This window comes from Narcine bancroftii, chromosome 3 (assembly GCF_036971445.1).
Source record: "Narcine bancroftii isolate sNarBan1 chromosome 3, sNarBan1.hap1, whole genome shotgun sequence".
In the NCBI taxonomy this organism is placed as follows: domain Eukaryota; kingdom Metazoa; phylum Chordata; class Chondrichthyes; order Torpediniformes; family Narcinidae; genus Narcine; species Narcine bancroftii.
The window spans coordinates 333797335-333819718 of NC_091471.1; the positions used below are offsets into that span (position 1 = coordinate 333797335).

The 22384-nt window shown below is 43.0% G+C and overlaps 1 protein-coding gene across 1 annotated transcript in view; it reads right to left on the bottom strand.

Moving 5' to 3' along the window:
* The window catches only part of LOC138759241 (glutamate receptor ionotropic, NMDA 2C-like), a 60242-nt gene that overhangs the window by 31431 nt on the left and 6427 nt on the right, over positions 1-22384 (bottom strand). Inside the window, exons 4-6 of the mRNA XM_069929347.1 lie at positions 11272-11483; positions 9144-9149; positions 7983-8142 (exon numbers count right to left, since the gene is read on the bottom strand). Of these exons, the coding sequence (XP_069785448.1) occupies positions 7983-8142; positions 9144-9149; positions 11272-11483 (378 nt within the window). The remainder of the gene's footprint in view (positions 1-7982; positions 8143-9143; positions 9150-11271; positions 11484-22384) is intronic.

The window sequence follows — 22384 nt, forward strand, 5'->3', positions numbered from 1 at the left end:
AGAAAGCTACAGATTGAGTGCTAGTGAATGGGCTCCACCAACCAACCAACCTGCACAAACATGGTGGGGGCCGATGGGCCTGTTTTTGTGCTGACCCAATTCATTAAATTTAATAAAATGTACACAAATTAATTTATCAATTCATTAAATACAAAATTATAGAATAACTCATTACTTATAAAAGTTGACTAATAAATTGAGATAAAAACAAAATTATTTTCTCATCCTCACAACTGCAGCTTAATTCTTCTTAGAACCAGTCTATCATCCTGCACAAGACTTAGTTAATTATATGTGGCCAGAAATACAATATCCCACGTGATTTCGCAACCTCAGTTACAGTAAACATTGACCAATGTCTTAATAAATCAACAATGTTTGCAAATATACATTGTTTCCAAAGCCTTCCCAAGCTTCACAAATAGAAACACAACACAGGCTGCTCTACTCTCTCGACATCCATAACTGTGCAATTAGGCACAATTCCAAGGCCGTCTACAAATTTGCCGATGACACCTCGGTTCGTTGGCAGGATTACAGATGGCAAAGAGGAAGTGAGATAGATCAGCTAGTTGAGTGGTGTCACAACAACAACTTTGCGCTCAATGATAGCAAAACTAAGGAATTGATTGTGCACTTCAGGAAGGAGAAACCAGGAGAACACAAACCAGTCCTCATCAGCAGAGAGGGTAAAGAACTTCAAATTCCTGGGGGGGTCAGCCTCTCTGAAGACCTATCCTGGGTTCTCCCTGTCGATGCACTCATGAAGAAGGCTTGTCAGCGGCTCTACCTTGTGAGGAGATTTGGTGTGTCACCAAAGACTCTTGCAAGTGTCTATAGATGTACCGTGGAGAGCATTCTGACTGGTTGCATCACTATCTAGTATAGAGGTGCAAATTCACGGGATAGGAAAAGACTACAGAGAGTTGTGAATTAGGCCAGCGCCATCACGGGCACCAGTCTTCTCTCCACTGTGGACAGCTACATCAGGCGGAGTCTTGAGAAATTGGCCTCTATCTTCAAGGGGGACCCCACCCCCCTCACCACCCAGAAGCCTGAAGACGAACACCCAGCGGCACAAAAACAGCTTCTTCCCCTCTGCCATCAGATTTTCGAACGGACAATGAACCACAGACACTCCCGCACTTTCTCTTCTTTCGCACTCATTTATTTTTGTAAATGTAATTCATAGCAATATTTGAGACAATAAATTCTGATTCTGAAATGACTTCACTCTTTTTATGGATGCTTCCCATCTGTTCTCTGACACACTGCTTCAAATCACATCTCCCATTTGCAGCTCAAGTGGACACGAGGCTTTACCTCTTTCTTTGCTGATTCTTTCGAAGCCAGAAGCTTGTGCCTTGAATTTTCCCTCTGTGGTTTCAAGCCTCCTCAGTCTCTCCAATAACACTGTGGTCAAAGTGTGACCATTTGGTGTGTGGTTCTCCAGAGCTAAATGGCCTCCATGGAGCAGTAATGATTAAGCAGCAGCCTGTTCACCAGGAGCCTGGCTCATAGAACATTACAGCACAGTTGAGGCCCTTCGGCCCACAATGCTGAGCCGACCTATGTAAACCTACTCCATAACAATCTAATCCCTCTATTTTTCTTACATCTACGTGACAGTCTAAATGTCCCTATTGTTCCAACATCCACCACCATTCAGGCACCAATCACTCGCCAGCCCTCTGACTTCTCCCCTAAATGCTCCTCCACTTACCTTAAACAGAGATTCTCTGGTATTTGCTATTGTTGCCCTGATATAAAGGTGTTGTTCCTCCTACTTGCATGTGGCCACAACATGGTAGAACATGAAGCCGTGGGCAGATATGTCAGTGTGAGAATAAGATGGGGAATTGAAGCAGTTGGTCACTGGGAGATCCTTGTTACAGTGGACAAAGCGAAGGAGCTCAGTGAAACGATCTCCCAGTCTTCGTCCAGTCTCTCTGATGTGGAGGAGGCCACATTGGGAGCAATCCCCACAGATTCACAGGAAAAGTATTGTTTCACTTTGGAGGATGGTTTTGGGCCCCAGCTGATGGTGAGGAATGAGGTCCAAGTGCAAGTGCAGCATTTCATACATGGCCTCATGTACTGCCAGACTGAGACCACACATACAATGGAAGAACAACACCTTGTGATCCATCTCGGCCCTCTCCAACTAGATGGCATCAATATTCTCTTTTTGTTCACCCCCTTCACTTTCCCTCATCCCTCCTACTCCATTCTATTTCTTCCCTTTGCCCTGTGCATTGTCCTCACCTTCCTTCGTCCAGCTCCCCACCCACGTATCACCCCACTCGCCTCCTTCCATTTCCCCTCCTTCCATTTCCCCTCCCTCTGAAGCTCATCTCTCACTGCCAACTGGGGCCCCAAACCAATCTTCAAAGTGAAGCAATACTTCTCCTGTGAATCTGTGGGAGTTGCTCCCAATGTAGCCTCCTCTACACCGAGAAGACTGGGAGATCGTTTCACTGAGCTCCTTTGCTCTGTCCACTGCCACAAGAACCTCCCAGTGACCAACTGCTTCAATTCCACATTCTATCCCCACACCAACATGTCCGTCCATGGCCTCGTGTTCCACCACATTGTGGCCACAAGTAAACAACACCTTTTTCTCAGGGCGGCAAGAGCAAATACCAGAGTCTCTACACCTCCGCCTTCCCCTCCCCCTACCTTATTGCCCAATTTCTAGCTTTCCTGATGGAGGGAAACGCCAACTGCTTATTTTCTGGTTTCTGTGTGACCTGCTGAGTTCCTTCAGCACAGTCATGTATTGTTCCTGTTCTCTGACATCTGCAGACTTCATATTAATCTCAATCACACTGGCTCAGGGTTCTACAATGCCTTGTGCTTGGTTTTAAAATAAGATTTCGCTCCTTGACTAATTTCTTCTTGCAACCCCTGTAGACTCCACCAACTCCAGAGGTCCTCACTAATAATGTGCAAAATTACTGTTATCTTCTGAGGAATGGTTTTAATCTTAATTTAGAAAGACACTGATTGTTTAAGGAGGTCTGTAATTCACTGTTACAAGTAGTTCAACTAGGGTAAAGCATTTGAAGTCATCCACACGGATTTTAACACAATGTTTGACTAGATTCGACATGGTCGACTGGTCAGAAAAGTAAAAGCTCAAGGGATTTGAGAGAACACGGAAAGTTCATGGCAAAAAGCAAAAATAATAACTGATGGAAATGTTAGTGAGTGGAAACTTATTCCAGTGGAGCTTATGGCTTTCCATGGCATGTATCAATGTTTAGCTGTGTGGTTGATTGATGGCTAAAAAGGTTCGGTGGGGACAAAAGTGGCAGAATTTAATGCTGAGTGAAATCTGGAACTGGGCAGGGCAAACTCAGCAAGGGATTTTGTGCACGGTTGGGGGCGGGGGGGGTGGCGCGATCCTGAGAAATGGAAAGGAGTTTGGGACATGGGAATGTGTGGCACTGGGAGTCTGAATGCCTCATTATTGACTAGCATGAACGTGATGAGAAAATGGTCTCTGTCTGTGCCTTCATTTCAAAGATGTTGGCATCTAAAGGCATCGCCGATTTTAATCGCCGCACTACTTGTCCTCTACCGTCACAGCTAATGCCCTCAGAACTTCCCAACTGGGCCTTTCCTTCATTTAATTCCTTTCTTCCTGTAAGACGTCTTAAAAATTTGTGACCTTGTTTCTCACACAACCCTTAGGATGGAAGCTGTTCATCCACACTTTTTATAAAATCTTCACTTTTAAGATGTGCTGCCTCTATCCACATTAAACCCCCACCCCCCAAAGTATCAGCTCACAGTGCTCTGCATTGGGCTCCTTCAAGCCACCCTCTTTCACCATCCAGAAGCTCACACATATCCCATCACTATGTGATGATTTGCCTTGCTTCACAGTATCCAGAAGTATTTTAATTCTATTTGCTGCACTTGAATTTGATAACCTATACAAATTCAAGTGTGAGAGGCCCCGAAACCCTCCCCTGAAGAATACCTCCGACCATCTGCCAATCTGTGAAACTCCCACTCTTCACCTTGAGTGTCTCCTGTCACTGGGCCAGCTTTCCTCTACTTCTTTGGATTTCCATTATCTTAATAAAGCTTCACATCTGGCAGTTTGTTGAATGCCTTCCAAGAATTCAAATGTAGATCCATCTCACTAATCTGATCAACCTTCACGGTGTAAACTTCAAAAATCCCACATGTCAAATATGATTTGCCTTCAACAAATCTATGGTTGGGTTGATTGAGTAATTCACACATTTCAAATTAAAGTTTCTTTTCCCCACTAATGGGTTCTAATAATTTCCCCTCTCCAATTGTTGGAATTATTGGCCAATAGTTTCCAGATTTCTCTCCCTTTATTGACTGAGAGATTAATATTTAGTTTAGCAATGTATTTTGTAGTTTGTTTAGTGTCCATTTGGTTTTAATTTATAGTATGGTTTCCAATAAGCTCTCCATTACCACCTCAACCACACAAACATCAGCTGTCACCCACACTGGCACTTCAAAGACCACCACCTCCCAATGACCATCCACCAACCAAACTGCACTCCCGATTCTCAAAGATCAAATTTATTGTGTTACGAACTGAGCACCATTAGCAGAAATAGACAATGAACTAGATAGTGTTTAATTTTAAAACACTACTTTTATTTCTAACTCTTAAACTATCGTCTTAACTCAAACTATCCTTAACACTAAATCTATCCCCAGCTATGCGCAGGTGTCTTGTGTGAGTGAGTGAGTGAGTGAGTGAGTGAGTGAGTGAGTGAGTGAGTGAGTGAGTGAGTGAGTGAGTGAGTGAGTGAGTGAGTGAGTGAGTGAGTGAGTGAGCGAGCGAGCATAGGCCTTTGAAATTTGGTGCCCAGAATTAATGATGAACTGATGGGACGACTGGAGTTGTAGCTGCTACAGACTCACGAGTTCTTTTTGCGTTGCCTTTGAAGAAATGTCCATGTCCATCCACAAGAGCTGTGGTCACAACACTCCTGGTCCTTTTATAGGCATGACTCAAACTGGGCTGCCTCCATGAAACTTCCGAGACCCTGGCACTGGTTTCTCCAAGTAACTTCACTGCTGGTCACACTTAAAATGAGGCAGACTCTCCAAGTGACCTCCACTGTTTAGTCACAATCAAAATGAACCACTTTGCTTCCCTCCTGTCACAGGTAATCCACCGAAATGGTCCAGTCATTCCTAGAACATGCTTTGTTCTGAATTCCACAAAATGGCTGACCACAAGAGCTGCTTCAAAAAGCTGGTTTCTCTCCAGCCGTCAGCATGGTTCTCCCTTTGCAAAATCACAATCTTCCCTCAGTTCTTCCAATGAATTGAATTATCACCGGGCTGTGACTTGTGTTGAGCTTGTGTGAAATGTTAAATGTTAACTGCGACTGTTCAGTCCCTCCTGTCTATACTATCCCTTACAGTGATAATCCCTTTTTATTAAAACGTAATAGCTTGTAATAATTGTCAGAGTACATACCTGACATCACATACAGCCCAGAGATTCTTTCTCCATGGGCCAGGCAGAATTTCTACTTATTGTTAAGTGTAAACTATACTCAATAAAAAGAGATACAAAAGAGATAAATGTAAACAAGAAAGAATGTAAACAAAGTGTGCAACACATTAAAAAAATCAGTAATAAATAATGTGCAAAATAAAAATCCTTAAATGAGTCCCTGCTTGAGTTTGTTGTTGAGGAGTCTGATGGTGGAGTGGGGGGGGGGGGGGGGGAGGTGTTCCTGAACCTGGTGGTATGAGTCTTGTGGCACCAATACCTCTTTCCTGATGGCAGCAGCGAGAACCGAGCATGTGCTGGGTAGCGTGGACATTTGATGATTGCTGCTGCTGCTCGGACAGATTTTCTTGAGGGTGGGGAAAGTTTTGCCTGTAACGTACTGGGCTGTGTCCACATCCTTTTACAGGACTTTCTGCTCAGAGGTACTGATGCCCCCACACCAGTAAGCACAGTTCTCACCACACATCTGTCAGAATTTGTTAGGGTTTCCACATCATACCAAACCTCCGCAAACTCCTGAAGTAGAGGTGCTGACGTGCTTTCTTAACGATGACATTAGTGTGTTGGGTCCAGGAAAGGCATCCAAGATGTTGACTCTCAGGAATTTAAATTTTCTCACCTCCACCTCCAATGATCACTGGATCATTCACCTTTGGTTTTCCCTTCCTAAAGTCTACAATCAGCTCCTTGGGTATTGGTGACACTGCCGTTGTGAGGCTGCCGTTGTTTTACCATTCAGCCAAGCTTTCACTCTCCCTCCTGTATGCTGACTTGTTGCCCCTTATTATATTCACCCATGGTCATCACTAACCATGGACGGTCCACGACCTCCTCTGGAAGGTGGACTCTAGGTTTAAATGAGTTCCCGGACTAACAGTTCCAGGGCACAGAAGCTTCAAGCAAGCATGTTTATTCTAAAAACAAGGACCACCCTACACGTAGTTCTGTCTGAGGAGCTTGTATGTTCTCCCCACAATCCTGTGGGTTTTTTCTTCCCGCCTTCCAAAGACGTACAGGAATAGCAAATTAATTGGTCACATGGGTGCATTTGGGCTCATGGGTGGGAAGGACCTGCTACCATGCCATATCTCTAAACTTCTTCACTCTCACCTTAACCCCATATCTTCTGGTTTGAGACATTTCTACCATGGGGTAAATGCCTGAATGCGTATAATCCATCGCACGACTTTCCCTCCTTGAAAAATGTGCCAATGCTTTTCAGACAAGCATTGTTGTTTCAGATTCAGTTGGTAATCTTCTGTAGTCCTGACTATCTCAACTGAGCACTTTCCTATGAGGTTGCGCTCCTTCCTGGTATAGAACACTTTGTAACCCCCAAATCTGGGCTGCTACTGTTCCCTGACCCTTGAATGGTAACTGACTGTCTGGAATCAATCCATCAACATGTTTACTTCAATCTCTTTAGGTCGTTCCCAAGGACATTTGAAACATGATTTTTTTTTAAAGATGATCTAACGCAGTAGCTCACTGCTACTTATTCACTGGTTGAATGTTTCTAAATATCCACTCAGTGGAAATTCTTTTTCTGATTTGTCACTATAACTGAGTGTACAACGTTCCTATGTGGCTTGACACATCAGGTTCAGGGATGGTTTGTCTAGAACCAGGAGTCACAGTCTTAAAGATAAGTAATTGGTCATTTAGGCAGAGAAGGTGCTCAGCGAAGCGATTTCCCTGTCTCCGTCCAGTCTCTCTGATGTAGAGAAGGTCCCAAAGGGAGCACTGGATGGAGTCCCTCGGATACACAGATGAAGTGTTGCTTTACTTGAAAGGCCTGTTTGGGGGCCCCCAAACTGTGGGGTCAGGTGCGGTCACAGGGAGCGGCCCCTACGGAAGGTAGAGAGGGGAGGAGAGGAGAAGATGTGTCGGAGAGGAGAAGATGTGTCTGGTAGTGGGATCGTTTAGTAAGTGCCGGAAATTCTGGAGGATAATGTGTTGCATGCAAAGGATGGTGGGGCGGTAGGTAACAGTGGGAGTTACGAGCACTCCAAACCCCAGCTCCAGATGCAGATCTCTCCATGTTCCTGCCCTCTGGACCCTCACCCTTGCTCCAGCTGCATAGTTGCATAGCCCATAATTCCCAACTCCAGGATCACTCTGGACCCCCTTGCTCTGGCCATACGTTCCCTTGCACTCTGGGGTCTGGCTCACATTCTGGGCTGAAGAATGAACCAGATGCTGAGCCACTGGGAATTCCAAACGATCGGTGCTAGATTATTGAAGTGTTGTTTTGGGTTCCTCCCTCAGCCCCACATGACCTGACTCCTTTCAGCCCCAGACACCTCTCAACGCTGCAGTTCCCATTGGAGCATTCATATCCAATTCCTCCACTTCTACGCCCCCTTTGACCCGTCCCACCACCTTCTGCTGCAAGGGTATATTTTTTAAGCAAATCAACAAAAGAACATACACATGCAGCCAGTCAGAAGTTCAGTACCTCTCCGATCATTCCATTCCATGTCCCATGCACAATCTTTCCATGCTTTCCATTGGTCACAAGGTAAAGGTCATAGGAAAACTTGACTGCTTTGGCGAGTTTCTTGAGAATATCAATGCAGAACCCTTTACAACACAACTTGGTGTATCCATCAACAACACTGGAAAGCAAGAGAGAGAGTCACATTGTAACAGAGTAGCGTAGATAAAAACTCACATTCGACTGGAGGGAGAACTAACGCTTTTATTAGCTTACCACACAGGTAGGGGTCATGAACAAGCGGGTTTAGGTGGGTAACCAGGGGAGGAGCCGGGAGGTGGGACCAGTCGTTAGTACAGCGCACTTCTAGTGAATCCCAGTTCACTACACACAGCAAGTCAGAAGGGAAATATAAATGAAATATTTCTGCTTACTTAGTTGGGGATATGGGTGATGTTGGCAAGGGCAGCATTGATTGTCCATCTCTGACTGTCCTTGGGAAGGTGAACATGGAGCCAATTTCTTGAACTATTGCAGTTCCTCTGGCCAAGGTGTTCCTACAGGGCTGCTGGGCAGTTCCAGGATACAGACCCAAGGACAGTGAAGGAATGGCAAGGAAGTATTATTGCAGACTCCAGGGAAGCAGGGGACTGGCGTAGGGCACCAGAAAAGAGGGAGACCACCCCTCGTTTGAGAGGGAGAATCAGAGGAGATGACCCACAGGATGGTGACCATGGTGACAGACTAGTGAGGGGCTCTGAGACTGAAGAACACACAGGCGGCATGGGCTGTTGGTGACTCGAGGCAAGGGACCCATGTGGGTTGCTGGTGACTGCGGTCGAGGGAGTCGCACCAGGCTGCGGGAGTCTGGCTGAAGGGATACTGGGTATCGGAATTGGGATGTGTGAGGGTGACAAGAGCATTGAAGGGTTCCTGATTACGTCAAGAGGTTCAGATCTGGAGCTTGGGCTGCTGATGGTTTGTATCAGGGTTGGGCAATGACCCCCCCCCCCCCAAAATGAGGTATTGTGATTCCCCCCACTCGCTCATGGTCATTGCGTCATTAGTCTCTATGCAATATAAGCAGCGCGCTCGTCTGATACATTGGAGAGAGGGGGAAGGGGGACGGCGGCACCCTAAGGAGGTTCATCGTTGGCTGGTCAGCACCACCACCCCCCCCACCCACTGCTGAGCAAGTTTTCAAAAGTCAGATTGTGCCCCCCGCAGTTACCCTAATTCACCCTGCTAAGACTTGTTCTGACACCGACCCTGGTTTGGACTGGACTCTGAGTGGCTGCGGGAGCACCAGAGGTGAATCCATGGACACTCAGTGACTCTGACGGGACTCTCGTTTGCCTCTCTTTCTCTGACTGTATGAGGCAATTCAGGAAATTTCTACAGACCACCACTGAATGTACATTCAGGTTGTTTTGTCCACAACGTGTGTTGCTAATGTTGGGAACTCTGAATGATGTTGTCCTAGTGAAGTTTGGTCATCAGGCCAGAGTATATGGGAAATAAAGATGGTTTGGGGGGGGGGGGGGGGCGTACAAGTGTGGAGAGGAATGGGTAGTCTATACCCAATGGGACAAACATTGTATTCTCCAACTTCCATCCCCCTCTCCTGAGTTACCCAAGTCTTCTCACACACACCCTTCTTTCTGAACCCCCACCCCACTCATTTTTCTTATCGGATTCCATAATCTGCAGCCTGTTCTTATCATCTCCAACCTCTGCTATCACCACCAGATTCCATCTGTCAATCAACCCCTCTTCATCTGGATCCACCTATCACTTACTGCTCTCCCCCTCCCCCTCATCTCTTTAAACTAGCTATCTCCCCCCCTACTCTTCTTGTTCACACAGAGGTTCTCAACTCAAAACGTCGATTGTCCTATGCTCTCTGCAGAGGCTGCCCGACCTGTCGACTCCTTCCAGTGGTGTGTTTCTTGTTCCAATGTTGTATGCAATTGGTTAGTTCATCCAGGATCCCATATAATCCAATTTTTGGACTAGAAGTGGATCCACAGAGGCCACTTGAGTGGCTAAGTACTTCCACCATTTCTGTTGTTTTTCTAGAACCATTTGCTGAGGTTATCAATAATACTCTGTGGTCCTGTGTCCAATTTTGCTCACCAATGTTAGAAAGGACACAATGGCTTTGGAAAAAAGTTAGAGAAACCTGTCAGCTTTGGGCCATGCAACGGGGTGGGGGGGGGGGTGGGGGGGAGAATTACAATTATGTGAACAGTTCAGGGAAGTGGCTTCTTGTGGTAATTAGACCAGAGACTGTTGAGAAGATTTGATAGAGGTAATTAAAGTAATTTAGAGGCTTGTTAACCAAAATCCACATATTTAACCTATTTGGCCATGTGGAAAACCTGTCCCCAGAACGAGAAGAGTCTGGAAAGGGTGGCGCAAACAGATACAACAAAACTCTTTAGAAGGCAATAAAATTTAAGCTGGAGAGGGGGCAGAGAAGAATTATGAGGATGTTGCAAGAGGGGCCCTGAGTCCTAGGGGGGGCGGTTGAGCTGGCTGGGGTTTTATTCCTTGGAGTGCAGCAGGATGAGGAGCAATCTCATGGAGGTGAACAATATCATGAAAGGAATTGATCAGGTGAGAGCCAGAGTAGGGGAATCAGTAACCAGAGGACATAGGTTTAAGGGTGGGGAGGGGTAACTATTTTTTTTCACACAGAGGGTGATAGGTGGCTGGAACGGGCTGCCGGAAGAGGTCGTTGAAGCAGGTACTATTGAAATGTTAAAGAAAAAAATGGACCAATACCTGGATATGGTCCCAATGCAGACAGGTGGGAATGGTGTACGTGGGACACTTGGTTGGCCATGAGCAAGATGGACACAGTGCCTGTTTCGCGCTGTGTGATTCTAATATCATGTTGAAAAAATCTGGTCACAAAACTAAATGGGCCAAATGGCATCCCTCCCTGTTCTATTATAGGCTGGTCTGAGGTTAAAAGTGTTCATTACTACAACGGGCAGAACAAGTTTTCATTTTCTCTCACACCCTCTCTCCTCCCACCCTCCCCCCACATTTAATAACATTTATTATTAGAATTGAGTGTTTTTCATACCATTCATTACACTGGGACATATAATTAATGAATAAAATTATTTTGGTGCATTTCCCAACTAATTTACAAATTATCTTACGGGCATCTTTAAACACAGAAGCGGTTCATTACTTGGGGGAAGGTTTGTATTCTGTGATTTGGCGGGAGAGGCCAGACTTCCAGCTGGCAAGGTTTATGTGAATAGCCTCCTCAGATCCCTGCTGGCCAATTCATTACCTGTCACTGAGGTTTACTTGCTTCCTGCACGGAACTGTGTTCCGGACACAAGCTCCATTCTCCGAATCCACTTCCTCCACAATGACAAATGGTCTCTCCTCCAGTGTGGCAACAGTTAGATGGCCACTGTCGAGAAAAGGCTCCTGGAAAGCCGTGTATCTTGGCCACACTGGATATTTCATTCTTATCAGGCCATTTTTCCACCTCCCAACCTGTGCATGAGACAAGAGGTGTGTTTACAACCCAACCCTCTGATGCACCAATCAAACTTCACGTGGAGGGAATTATCACGTAAATTAATTGACATTTGAGAAGTTAATATCTCAGGTAAAAACCAGCAAAACTTACTGATATTTAACAAATATCTCATCATCCCCCAATCCAATGAGGAATATTATTAATGCTCTCTCTCCATTGCAGGAGGTGTAAGTACTGGAAGGAAACTTCACTGGCGTGTGAATGATCTCCAGAAGGACAGTGGAAGGAATGGCACTGGAGAGTGAGAACAGCAGAGAGAGGGAACATTCTGCCCAGTAAGTCAAAGAGCCATTCATTTGTCCACTTTAGCTTTTTGCATTAATGTCTCCTCCAAGTCTTTATCTATTTCATATTTGACAATTACAATGGACCGTGTGCCCCTCCCTCCTCCATCAGACAGTGAATTTCCAATCTTATTCCTTTATAAGAATTTTTTTTTACCCCCTCACATTCCCTCTGGTTCTCTTACCAATTAATATTTGCCATGAGCAAATATTTACTTGTTCTATCTGGTATGGAGAAGGAGGAATATATAGTTTGGCAGCTTAAGACAGAGCAAACTAAAAAAACGGTATCGGCATCAAGGGAAAAGGACAAACAAATTACATATAACCCAACAGAGATCAAGGAGTTCTACGAGCAATTATATTAAACTGAGAACGAAGTGAAAGAAGACAAAATAGATGAGTTTCAAGCTAAAACTGAACTACCGAAATTGCAAGAAGAGGAGCAAAATAAATTAATAAAATCATTTGAAATAGAGGAAATACAGGATATATTAAAAAAAACTACCAAACAATAAAACGCCGGGAGAGGAGGGACTCCCAATAGAATTCTATAAAACATTTAAAGACTTATTAATTCCTCCTCTCCTGGAAGTAATGAACCAGATTGAAGAAACACAAAACATGCTAGATTCTGCAAAACAGCAATAATTACAGTAATACACAAGTCCGGGAAAGACCCACTAACACCAGCATCGTATAGACCAATATCTCTACTTAACACAGATTATAAGATAATAGCTAAACTATTAGCAAACAGATTGACCGACTGTGTACCAAAAATAGTAAAACTAGATCAAACTGGATTTATTAAGAAAAGATGAACAACGGACAATATCTGTAAGTTCATTAACTTAATCCATGCAGTACAAGACGCCAACAGTGGCGGATGCTTTAGACGCAGAGAAAGCCTTTGACAGAGTAGAATGGAATTATTTATTCAAAGTACTACAGAGGTTCAACTGACCAGAGAAATATATTAATTGGATTGAAGCATTATATAAGGGACCATTAGCGAAGGTAACAGTAAATGGATATATATCAAGCCAATTTAAATTAAGGCAGGGATGTCACTATCTCCCTCACTGTTCACGTTAGCTATAGAACCACTGGTAGAACTGATAAGAACAGAAAATAAAATAAGAGGGATAAAAATAAAAGGGAAGGAATATAAAATCAGTATATTTTCAGATGACGTCATAGTATACTTAACAGAACCAGAAATTTCAATAAAAGAATTACTAAGAAATTGAAGGAATATGGAGAAGTATTAGGGTACAAGATCAATGCAAATAAAAGTGAAGCGATGCCAATGAATAATGCGGATTTCACAAAGTTTAAGAAAGAATCACCATTTATTAGGCAAACACAAGCAATCCGATACCTAGGTATACAACTAGATAATAATCTAGGCCATCTATATAAACTAAATTATCAGCCATTAATGAAGAAATTACAAGACGACTTAGAATATTGGAAAGATTTACCACTAACATTGATAGGAAGGGTAAATTGCATTAAAATGAATATTTTCCAAAGGATACAAAACCTATTCCAATCGTTACCAATTTACCTAACAGAGAAATTCTTCAAGGAGCTAAAGAAAATAATAAGGAAATTCTTACGGAAAGGGGGGATACCGAGGATAGCGCTAGATAAATTAACAGAATGGTACAAACAAGGGGGTTTACAGCTACCAAACTTTAAGAATTATTATAGAACAGCACAACTAAGATATCTATCAGATTTTTATCAAACAAGGGAAAAACCAGATTGGACCAGATTAGAGCGAGATAAAATAGGGGAGAAGGTACCTAAACATATACTATATAAGTGGGATGAAAAGCTGGTGCAACATGGGAATTCACCAGTACTGCACCATCTGCTCAACATTTGGAAGAAGATTCACATAGAAAGGAATAAAACAAGTTATCAACTGCCAAAATTAATATTGACGCAAAATCAACTAATCCCTTTCACAATAGATAACCTTTCCTTTAGAGAATGGGAGAGAAAAGGGATCAATAGAATAGAAAATTGTTTTTCGGGAAATAAATTATTATCTTTTGTACAAATATGGTATAACTCACGGTACAATGTTTGCATACCACCAACTGAAAACCTACTTGAAGGACAAATTGGGAAGCAGGCTGAGGTTACCAGAAGGAAGCAATTTTGAATATGTGATTACAGACACAATGATAATTAAAAGATTTATAACAAACATGTACATCAAACTGCAAGAGAAAGAGAACGAGGAAACAAGCAGTAAACCTAAACAAAAATGGGAACAAGATCTAAACATAAAGATAAAGAATGAAACATGGGAGAAGCTATGCTCCGGAACTATGAGAAATACAATAAACACGAGGTTACGCATGATACAATATAATTGGTTACACAGGCTATACATCACACCCCAAAAGTTAAATAAATGGGACCCAACAGTATCTGACAGATGTTTTTGCTGTAAGAAGGAAACTGGAACAACAGTACATGCAATTTGGACATGTGAGAAAGTGGAAAAGTTTTGGGAAGATCTAAAACAGGTATTAAATAAAATCACAAAAAGCAACATATCAAAAAATCCAGAGATCTTTCTTCTAAGTAATACAAGAAGTAAAGAACTTGGACTCGATTTGGATGGAGCACAAAAAAGATTTATTATGATAGCCTTAGCTGTAGCAAAAAAATGTATAATTTCAACCTGGAAATTAGAAGATAGCCTGAAAATACAGCAATGGTACATAAATGTATTCCATTGGAAAAAATAACATATAATTTAAGAAATAACATCACAGTATTCGAACAAATTTGGGAACCATACATGGAACATAACAGAGAAGTCCTACCACAGACCTCCGCCACCTAAAATGACAGAGGAGAAGACGAAATGAACTGACCCAGTATGTAAAAGTAGAAGACACAAATTTCTTGTTTATTTTCATTGTGTGATGACATTATTTAATAGGTTTAATGTATCATATAGGTTGAATGTTGAGTGGGTGGGGAGGGGTTGGGAAGGAGGGAGGGAAGGGAGGGGGAAAAAGGGGAGAAAATGACACTGTGTATATTCAAGAGGAAAATGTTTGTGTGTATTTTGGTCAGTATGGTTCATAGTGTGAAAAATAAAAAAAATTTTAAAAAAAAGAGAAGGAGGAATATTGCACTGCAGTCAGACATTCAAGTGGCCTTGTCATCCCCCATTAAGGAGGACACCTTTGACCAGATCCTCCACGGGTCGAGCTATGTAAATATGGATACAAGAGTAGTTCAGAGACTGCACACCCTGTACCAAGCGACTCAGAGCACCCGGCTCTCCACCCTCCATCCAAAGATTTACCATCAGGTGCCCGTGGAAAATATCCTTTTGTTTCAATGAGTTCAGCTCTGATAACTCATGAATCTTGGCACCATCCAGGACTAAGCAGCCGACAAATCGGTACCACATCCCGCACTCCAAACATTCAGGCCACTACTGCAATCATTTGCAAACTGTACAATTAAACAATGTGAAACCAGAGGACAGGCTACTGCGGTTAAAGATGAAACCATGCAATGCGTAAGAAGAATGGTGAAGCAGTAAAACTCCCAAGAACTTTGAGAATGGTGAATCATCTGATTGGCATTTCACAATGTTCACGGTGACTTTTAAAAAAAATCCGACTGACCACTAATTCAAGGAGAAAATCTGAACAAGCCTTTGTGAGCAAATACAGTGAAAGACTAACCCCTTTGGATCCTAAGCTCTGGTGGTAGATTGTTTTTAAAGCACTGGTGACCTTAACATTTTAATTCCCCAAAAGATATTGGTAGCAAGCGATCCAGTTTTGAGAATCTAAAAAGTTATTTGCAGGCATCAAATGGAACACTGTGGTGACAATTTGAGTTTACAACGTAGCTGCAGAGAACGTGGATTTGCCCGCTCAGTGTGTTTGTGGTTTTATGAATTTATGAACCTGAATATTAAGCAGTTGTAGGCTCTTCATTTTCTCAAACCTACTTGCAGTGCACTACCACTAACCTCAAAGACTAGGCTGAGGGAAAGATAGGCTTTAATATACAGAAGAACCTTGCTGGCCCAGATCCCAAGTATAGGAATGGCAGGAAGGGAGAGATGGCTTGACCTTTATGGCCCAGGACCACGGGGGAGGAGTCATAGGGTATGAGTCATCAGTGGGAGGACAGCTCCATATATACAGTAGTCAATCATAACTATATACAGTGGAGGAAACATATCACCACACTACTCTACCATTTAAGAGGTGTTTGTTACCTCACACATCACTGGTAACGTTTCGCCCCCTTAATTCTCAATCACCTCCCCATTGCTGCCTTGAAATATTCAAAGATTCTGCTTCCACGGCCCTGTGAGGAAGGGAGTTTCCAAAAACTGGGAAGATGAAATTGTTCACCTCATCTCTGCCTTAAGTGGGTGTACGCTTACTTTCAAACAGTGATGACTTTTCTAAATTTTCCCACAGGAGGAAACATCTTCTCCACATTCACCCTGACAAGACCCCTTCTGATCTTATATTTTTCAATCAAGTGCCCTCTCACTCTTCTAAATGTTGAAACACAAGCCTCGCCAGTCCAAACTTGTCTCATAAGAAGACCATCCCAGACCTGATATTAGTCTATCAAGTGTGTGCTTGAACCCTCCTTATAACCCCTCTAGAACATACTTTCATATCTTTGTGAGATCAGAACATTTAGATAACATACCTTGAGTGTCTACATAGAACACTACAGCACAGTACAGGCCCTTCAGCCCTCGATGTTGTGCTGACCCGTATATCCCTAAAAATAGTACCAAACCCTCCCGACCCCATAACGCTCAATTTTTCTTTCATCCATGTGCCTGTCGAGGAGTCTCTTAAATGCCCCGAATGTTCCAGCCTCCACCACCCTTGCCAGGCATCCACAACTCTCTGTGTAAAAAATAACTGATGTCTCCCATAAACTTTCCCTCCCCTAACTTTGTACATTTGTCCTCTGGTGTTTGCCTGTCCACCCTATCTACGCCTCTCACAATCTTGTAGACCTCTATTAAGTCTTCTCTCATCCTTCTACACTCCAAAGAGAAAAGTCCCAGCTCTGCTAACCTTGCCTCCTAAAACTTGTTTTCCAATCAAGGTAACATCCTGGTAAATCTCCTCTGCACCCTCTCCACAGCTTCCACATCCTTCCTATAATGAGGTGACCAGAACTGAACACAAAAATACCATAGATTTGTAGAGTTGCAACGTGACCTCTCTACTTTTGAACTCATTCCCTCTATTAATGAAGCCCAGCATTCTATAGGCCTTCTTAACTATCCTATCAACCTGTGTAGTGACCTTGAGGGATGTATGGATTTGAACCCCAGGGTCCCTCTGTTTATCCACACTCCTAAGTAATCGACTATTAACCATGTTCTCAGCCTTCCGGTTTGTCCTTCCAAAACGCATCACCACACACTTATCCGAATTGAACTCCATCTGCCACCTTTCTGTCCAACTCTCCATCCTGTCTATATCCTCTTGTAACCTTCGACAAACTTCAGCTCCACCGATAACTCCTCCAACCTTCATGTCATCTGCATAGTTACTGACCCATCTTTTTGCCTCTTCATCCAAGTTATTTATAAAAATCAGGAAGTGCACAGGTCCCAGAACAGATTCCTGCGGCCCCTCCACTAGTCACCGACCTCTAGGCAGAATACATTCCTTTCACTGCTACTCTCTGCTTTCTTCCTGCAATCCAATTTTTTTCCACTGATCCCGTGTCTCATGACTTTCTGGATGAGGGGGGCCTTGTTAAATGCCTGGATAAAATCCATGTAGACCACATCTACTGTCCTTCCCTCATCAACTTCTTTTGTTACCTCCTCAAAAAACTCAATTAGGCTTGTGGGGCACGACCTTCCCTTCACAAAGCCATGATGATTATCCTTGATTAGAATGTTCTTCTCCAAATGCTCTTAGATCTTATCCTTAAGAATTCTCTCCAATAATTTGCATATCACGGATGTAAGACTCACCAATTTATAATTCCCAGGATTCTCCCTATTACCTTTTTTAAATAAAGGGCCTACATTTGCCATTCTCCAATCCCCCCATACCTCCCCTGTGGCCAAGCCTATGTTCAAGTAATATTAATAAATTGTCAAAAATGTAACCACCAACATGAAACCCTATTGTACATCACTCCTTCCATCTTGTCAATCAGAAAGAGAGCCATTAATAGATAAACAATAAGATCCCATTAGCAAACACACCTTCCCCTCCCTGTTCTGCTTTCCGTAGGATACGCAACTCTTTTTTCCACTCATCCCTTCCCACCAATCACCTCTTGGTACCCACCCCCGTTACCACAGGAAGTGCTACACTTGCACTGAAACATCATCACTATTTGGAGCCCCAATGTGGTCTCCTCTACATTGGGGAAACTGAATGCAGACTGAGAGATCATGTTATTGAATGCCTTCGTTCTGTCTGCTTCAATATCAGGGAGCTCCCAGTGTCCAAGCATTGAATTGCATACAACATTGCCATACTGACTTGTCTGTCCATGGCCTCATGTAAAACCACCTGCAAATTGGAGGAACAATGCCTCAGCAGTCTCCAACTGGGTGGGATCAATATCAACTTATCCAATATCCGTTAATACCTTCCCCCCTAGTCTCTCTCCCTATCCCTGTGACAACCTTCCTCCAGTTCCCCATCCCCTCCTTCACTTCTTACCTTATTCTCTTCTACCCTCCCACCTCCATCCACCTTTTGACTCTTACCCGTTAGCCTGTGCCCCTCCACCTGTTTATTCGGGTGCTTCCTGACAATGGGCCCAGGCCTGAAATGTCAACGGCCTTTTACCTCCACTGGTTGCTGCATGATCTGCTGAGTTTCTTCAACACCTTCTGTACTGCAAAAGACCCATTTATCCTTCCTGTTTCCTGCCATTCAGTAAAGCTTTCATCAACACTCCCTACATAATGCAACATCATTTTAAATCCCCTTTGAATTGCAAATTTCTCTTTATTTAAACATTATTTCTTCTTAAAAAGACACCAATAAACAGATTCAATGATCAAACATTATTTCCTATTTTATAAAATCACATTTTTTCCAGATTATTTTGAATTCTCTAAGTGCCTTGCTCTATTGAATTTAATAAAGGCTGTTAACATTTTATCTTTGAAATCTACTTCAGCTTATTTGTATGGTTGCTTTATACTTTCTGTTCAAACAGGGAGAGAGGAACGTTTAGTGGGTGGGGAGGGGGGTGAAGGAGGGAGGGAAGTGAGGAGGAAAAGGGGAGAAAATGACTGTATATTCAAGAGGGAAATGTTTGTGTGTATTTTGGTCAGTATGGTTCATAGTGTGAAAAATAAAAAAAATTTAAAAATACATGGAGAGAGACAAAGAAATCACATTTGCTCTCTTCTGATCTAATGGAACTTTCCCCAAATCGAAGCAATCTTCCAAAACACATTAAAACCAGGAAATATTAGAAAATGAGAATAATTCTGGGGCTTGCTGCCTAACAAGGAGTATGTTTGACTTTGACAAAATCTATTGGTCCAACAACATGTGAGATTTTGAAATGAAAAATGACAGTGATATTTTGGTTACATTTTGGTGATTTAACTTGGACCTTGTGGGCATAAAGTTATAATGGTAATATTATACTGGGCAGAATTTTATCCAAATTCCTGGAAAAAAAAAGGTGAAGCAGTAATTTTAATTACACATTCATATTCACAGCAGGGAAAGGGTCAAGCGAGCAGTTTTCTAAAATTGTTTCCGAATGTGATTAAATTGCCTGGATATAATCAATCTGCTGATGTTGTAATGACGCAGGTTACTGACAATCGGACACAATCGTGTATGCACAAATGTAATTAGTTGCAAGTCAGGCCATGAGCTTGAAGCTTTGCAGGGTGAATTTACACCTCCGACGTGCAGTTACTTTATAACATAAAGTAAAATGTACATGTCAGGTGGGGAAAGGCCAAGGAGAGGCAATAATCACCTAAGTGACGGAAATGTTTAAAATTAAGTCTTTTACATTTACTTTTGCATTGAGTTACTATGAATTCTTCCATCAGAATCAGAATTGATTGTCCTGAATATGTCATGACATTTGTTGTTTTGCGGTAGCCTTACAGGTGCAGGTATTGCTATTGTGACAGAATATTTAGAGATGGTTTGGGAGGAATTGTTAGAGCAGCTTGCACACACATTTTAAAACAGAATATTTGTAGGATTTTTGCAGAATGCATTTTGCAGGAGGCAACAAAGTATCGACAGCAGCTTGACTGGGAGAGTATGTGATCTTTGCAGGCAGAGGAGAACAGTTTTGCTCTTAGAGAGGGAGGGAGTGAGAGAGAGAAGGAGTCACAGAAATCGATTCCAGAGGGACCAGCTGGCACACTTTGGTCAATGGAGAAGACTTTCGGTCTGAAAGGTGACCTGAAAGAAAGAGGACCATCTGGAGAATCCTGAAGGGGGAAAGTTTTGTCAGCAAGACTGATTGAGAAGGAATCAGTTGCAGATGTCCTGGAAAAGGAATCTCTCTGAAAACCAGCAAGAACCCTCCTGAGTGGTAACCTGTTAAGCACCAAAGTCTGGTGAACTTTGTTCATGCTAACTTCTGTGCACAGAACAAGAATTTCCTGAAATCAGTGAGATTGGACTGTGATCCAAAGAACTTTTTTAATCTTAAAGATACATTACACACACCTGTGCTTAGTATTAGAGGGGGTATGAAGTGGGTTAGGTACGTTACGTAAGTAGGTTAAGTTAATTCTATTTTCTTGTTCAAATATAATTAAAAACTACTTTTGTTTAAATAACCCTGTGTTGTGGTGCATATCTAATGCTGCTGATTTTGAGGGTCCTCTGGACTCCGTAACAATATAAATTACATTTTAAAAATAATTAAATTAGTGGAAAAGAAGAAAATGTGAAGCCCGTGGTCCATTGTCCGTTCAGAAGTCTGATGACAGAGGGGAAGAAGCTGTGTTTATATCACTGGGTGCTCAACTTCAGGCTCTTGTAACCTCCTTCCTGATGGTAGCAGAGTGAAGAGGGCATGGCCTGGGTGGTGAGAGTCCTTGAGGTTACAGGCTGCTTTCTTCAGACACCACCTCTTGTAGATGTCCTCAATGGAGTGAAGACTCCTGTTCACCATAGCCCAGTATCCAGGCAAATGTCTGAGCAGCACAGTTGCACAGTTCCTCTCCCCAAGGTGCCCTGACTGACAAATTTGCAAAATGCCATCATACCTCCCACTACGCTCCAAGCAGCAGGATCTTGGTTTAGCAAATCTGCAGGTGCATGCTCCATGAGAAGTTGTACATTGTGCACCAACCACTGGCAGTGGAAGTGGCTGGAGAGTGAAGGCAACTACAGAAATATTGCTCAAAGCAACTTGAGCACCACTCCAGCCAGGCGTAGCGAGTTTCCACAGAAGAGTATTCCTTATGGCTCTCTATGGGACCCACACAACGCCAGAGGAATCCCATCACACGGGGTTGGGTGGAGGGGGTAGGGAACAATACATCCAGGTAACTCCATTGAGGCAAAAATAAATGAGAGAATCCAGGAGGCAGATTTATTTATGGGGTGAATAACGTTTCACAAGTTGTTGTGGGAAAACCCTCCATCCGAGGGAGGATGTAAATATAATCATTTGGGCAAGAACAGGAAGTAAGGTGTGACCAGCGTTTCAGGCCCAGTCCCTTGCTCAAAAACAGGCAGGTGGATGAATAAAAAGGTGAGGGGAAGGAGGAGGAGAGGAGGGAGGGAGGGAGGGGCAGGGAAGGAATGGAAGCAGATATTTTGTGAGATGGTTCTTACAACCACCATTTCGTGACCTAGAGTAACTTGAAACCAGTGTTTGAATTGGTCAGACTCAGGGCCGGACAAAGGAACAGGTGCTCAGGCAGCCACAGGTGTAATGAAGTTATTAAGTCTCATGCCCTCAGTTCCAGAGCCAGTGATATGTCACGCTATGTGGCCCAGGTAACCCTTGGCCAACAAAATCTAACCACAACAGTTGAGCTGATCAGAAATATAAGAACGGAGAATCTGGGAGAAGGAACAGAGAAAACTATAATGACCAACCTTCATGGAGGTGATTTATCGAATGTCAAAAATGTGCAGGTTTCGTCAGGATCTTCACCTGGCCCAGTGAAGATTCCTATTCTCGGGTATTCACCTTTCTGTTCTTTGATTGTTTTAGGGAAAGTCTGAGAAATCTTAGTGGGTGTGCAAACAGATACTTAGTTTTCTATGACTGGCATGCTTCACTGTTTCAATAAAGATATTAGTTAATTAGTTAATACAGATTCTCCTTGTGCTGAACCAATCATTATTGCTTAGAGTAGTAAAGCAGAGCATTTAATCTGGAGAAATTCCATTTATCTTTTGGAGATAGGAGGCAATCAGGATTGACCAGCATAGCCCTGGTATGTACAGCACAGAAACAGATTAATCATCCACCAAGCCCATTTTGGTGTTTCTGCTCCAAACACTCGTAAACATAGCCTCTATTCCTTCTTCCTTGTTTGGTTATTTATTTCCCTC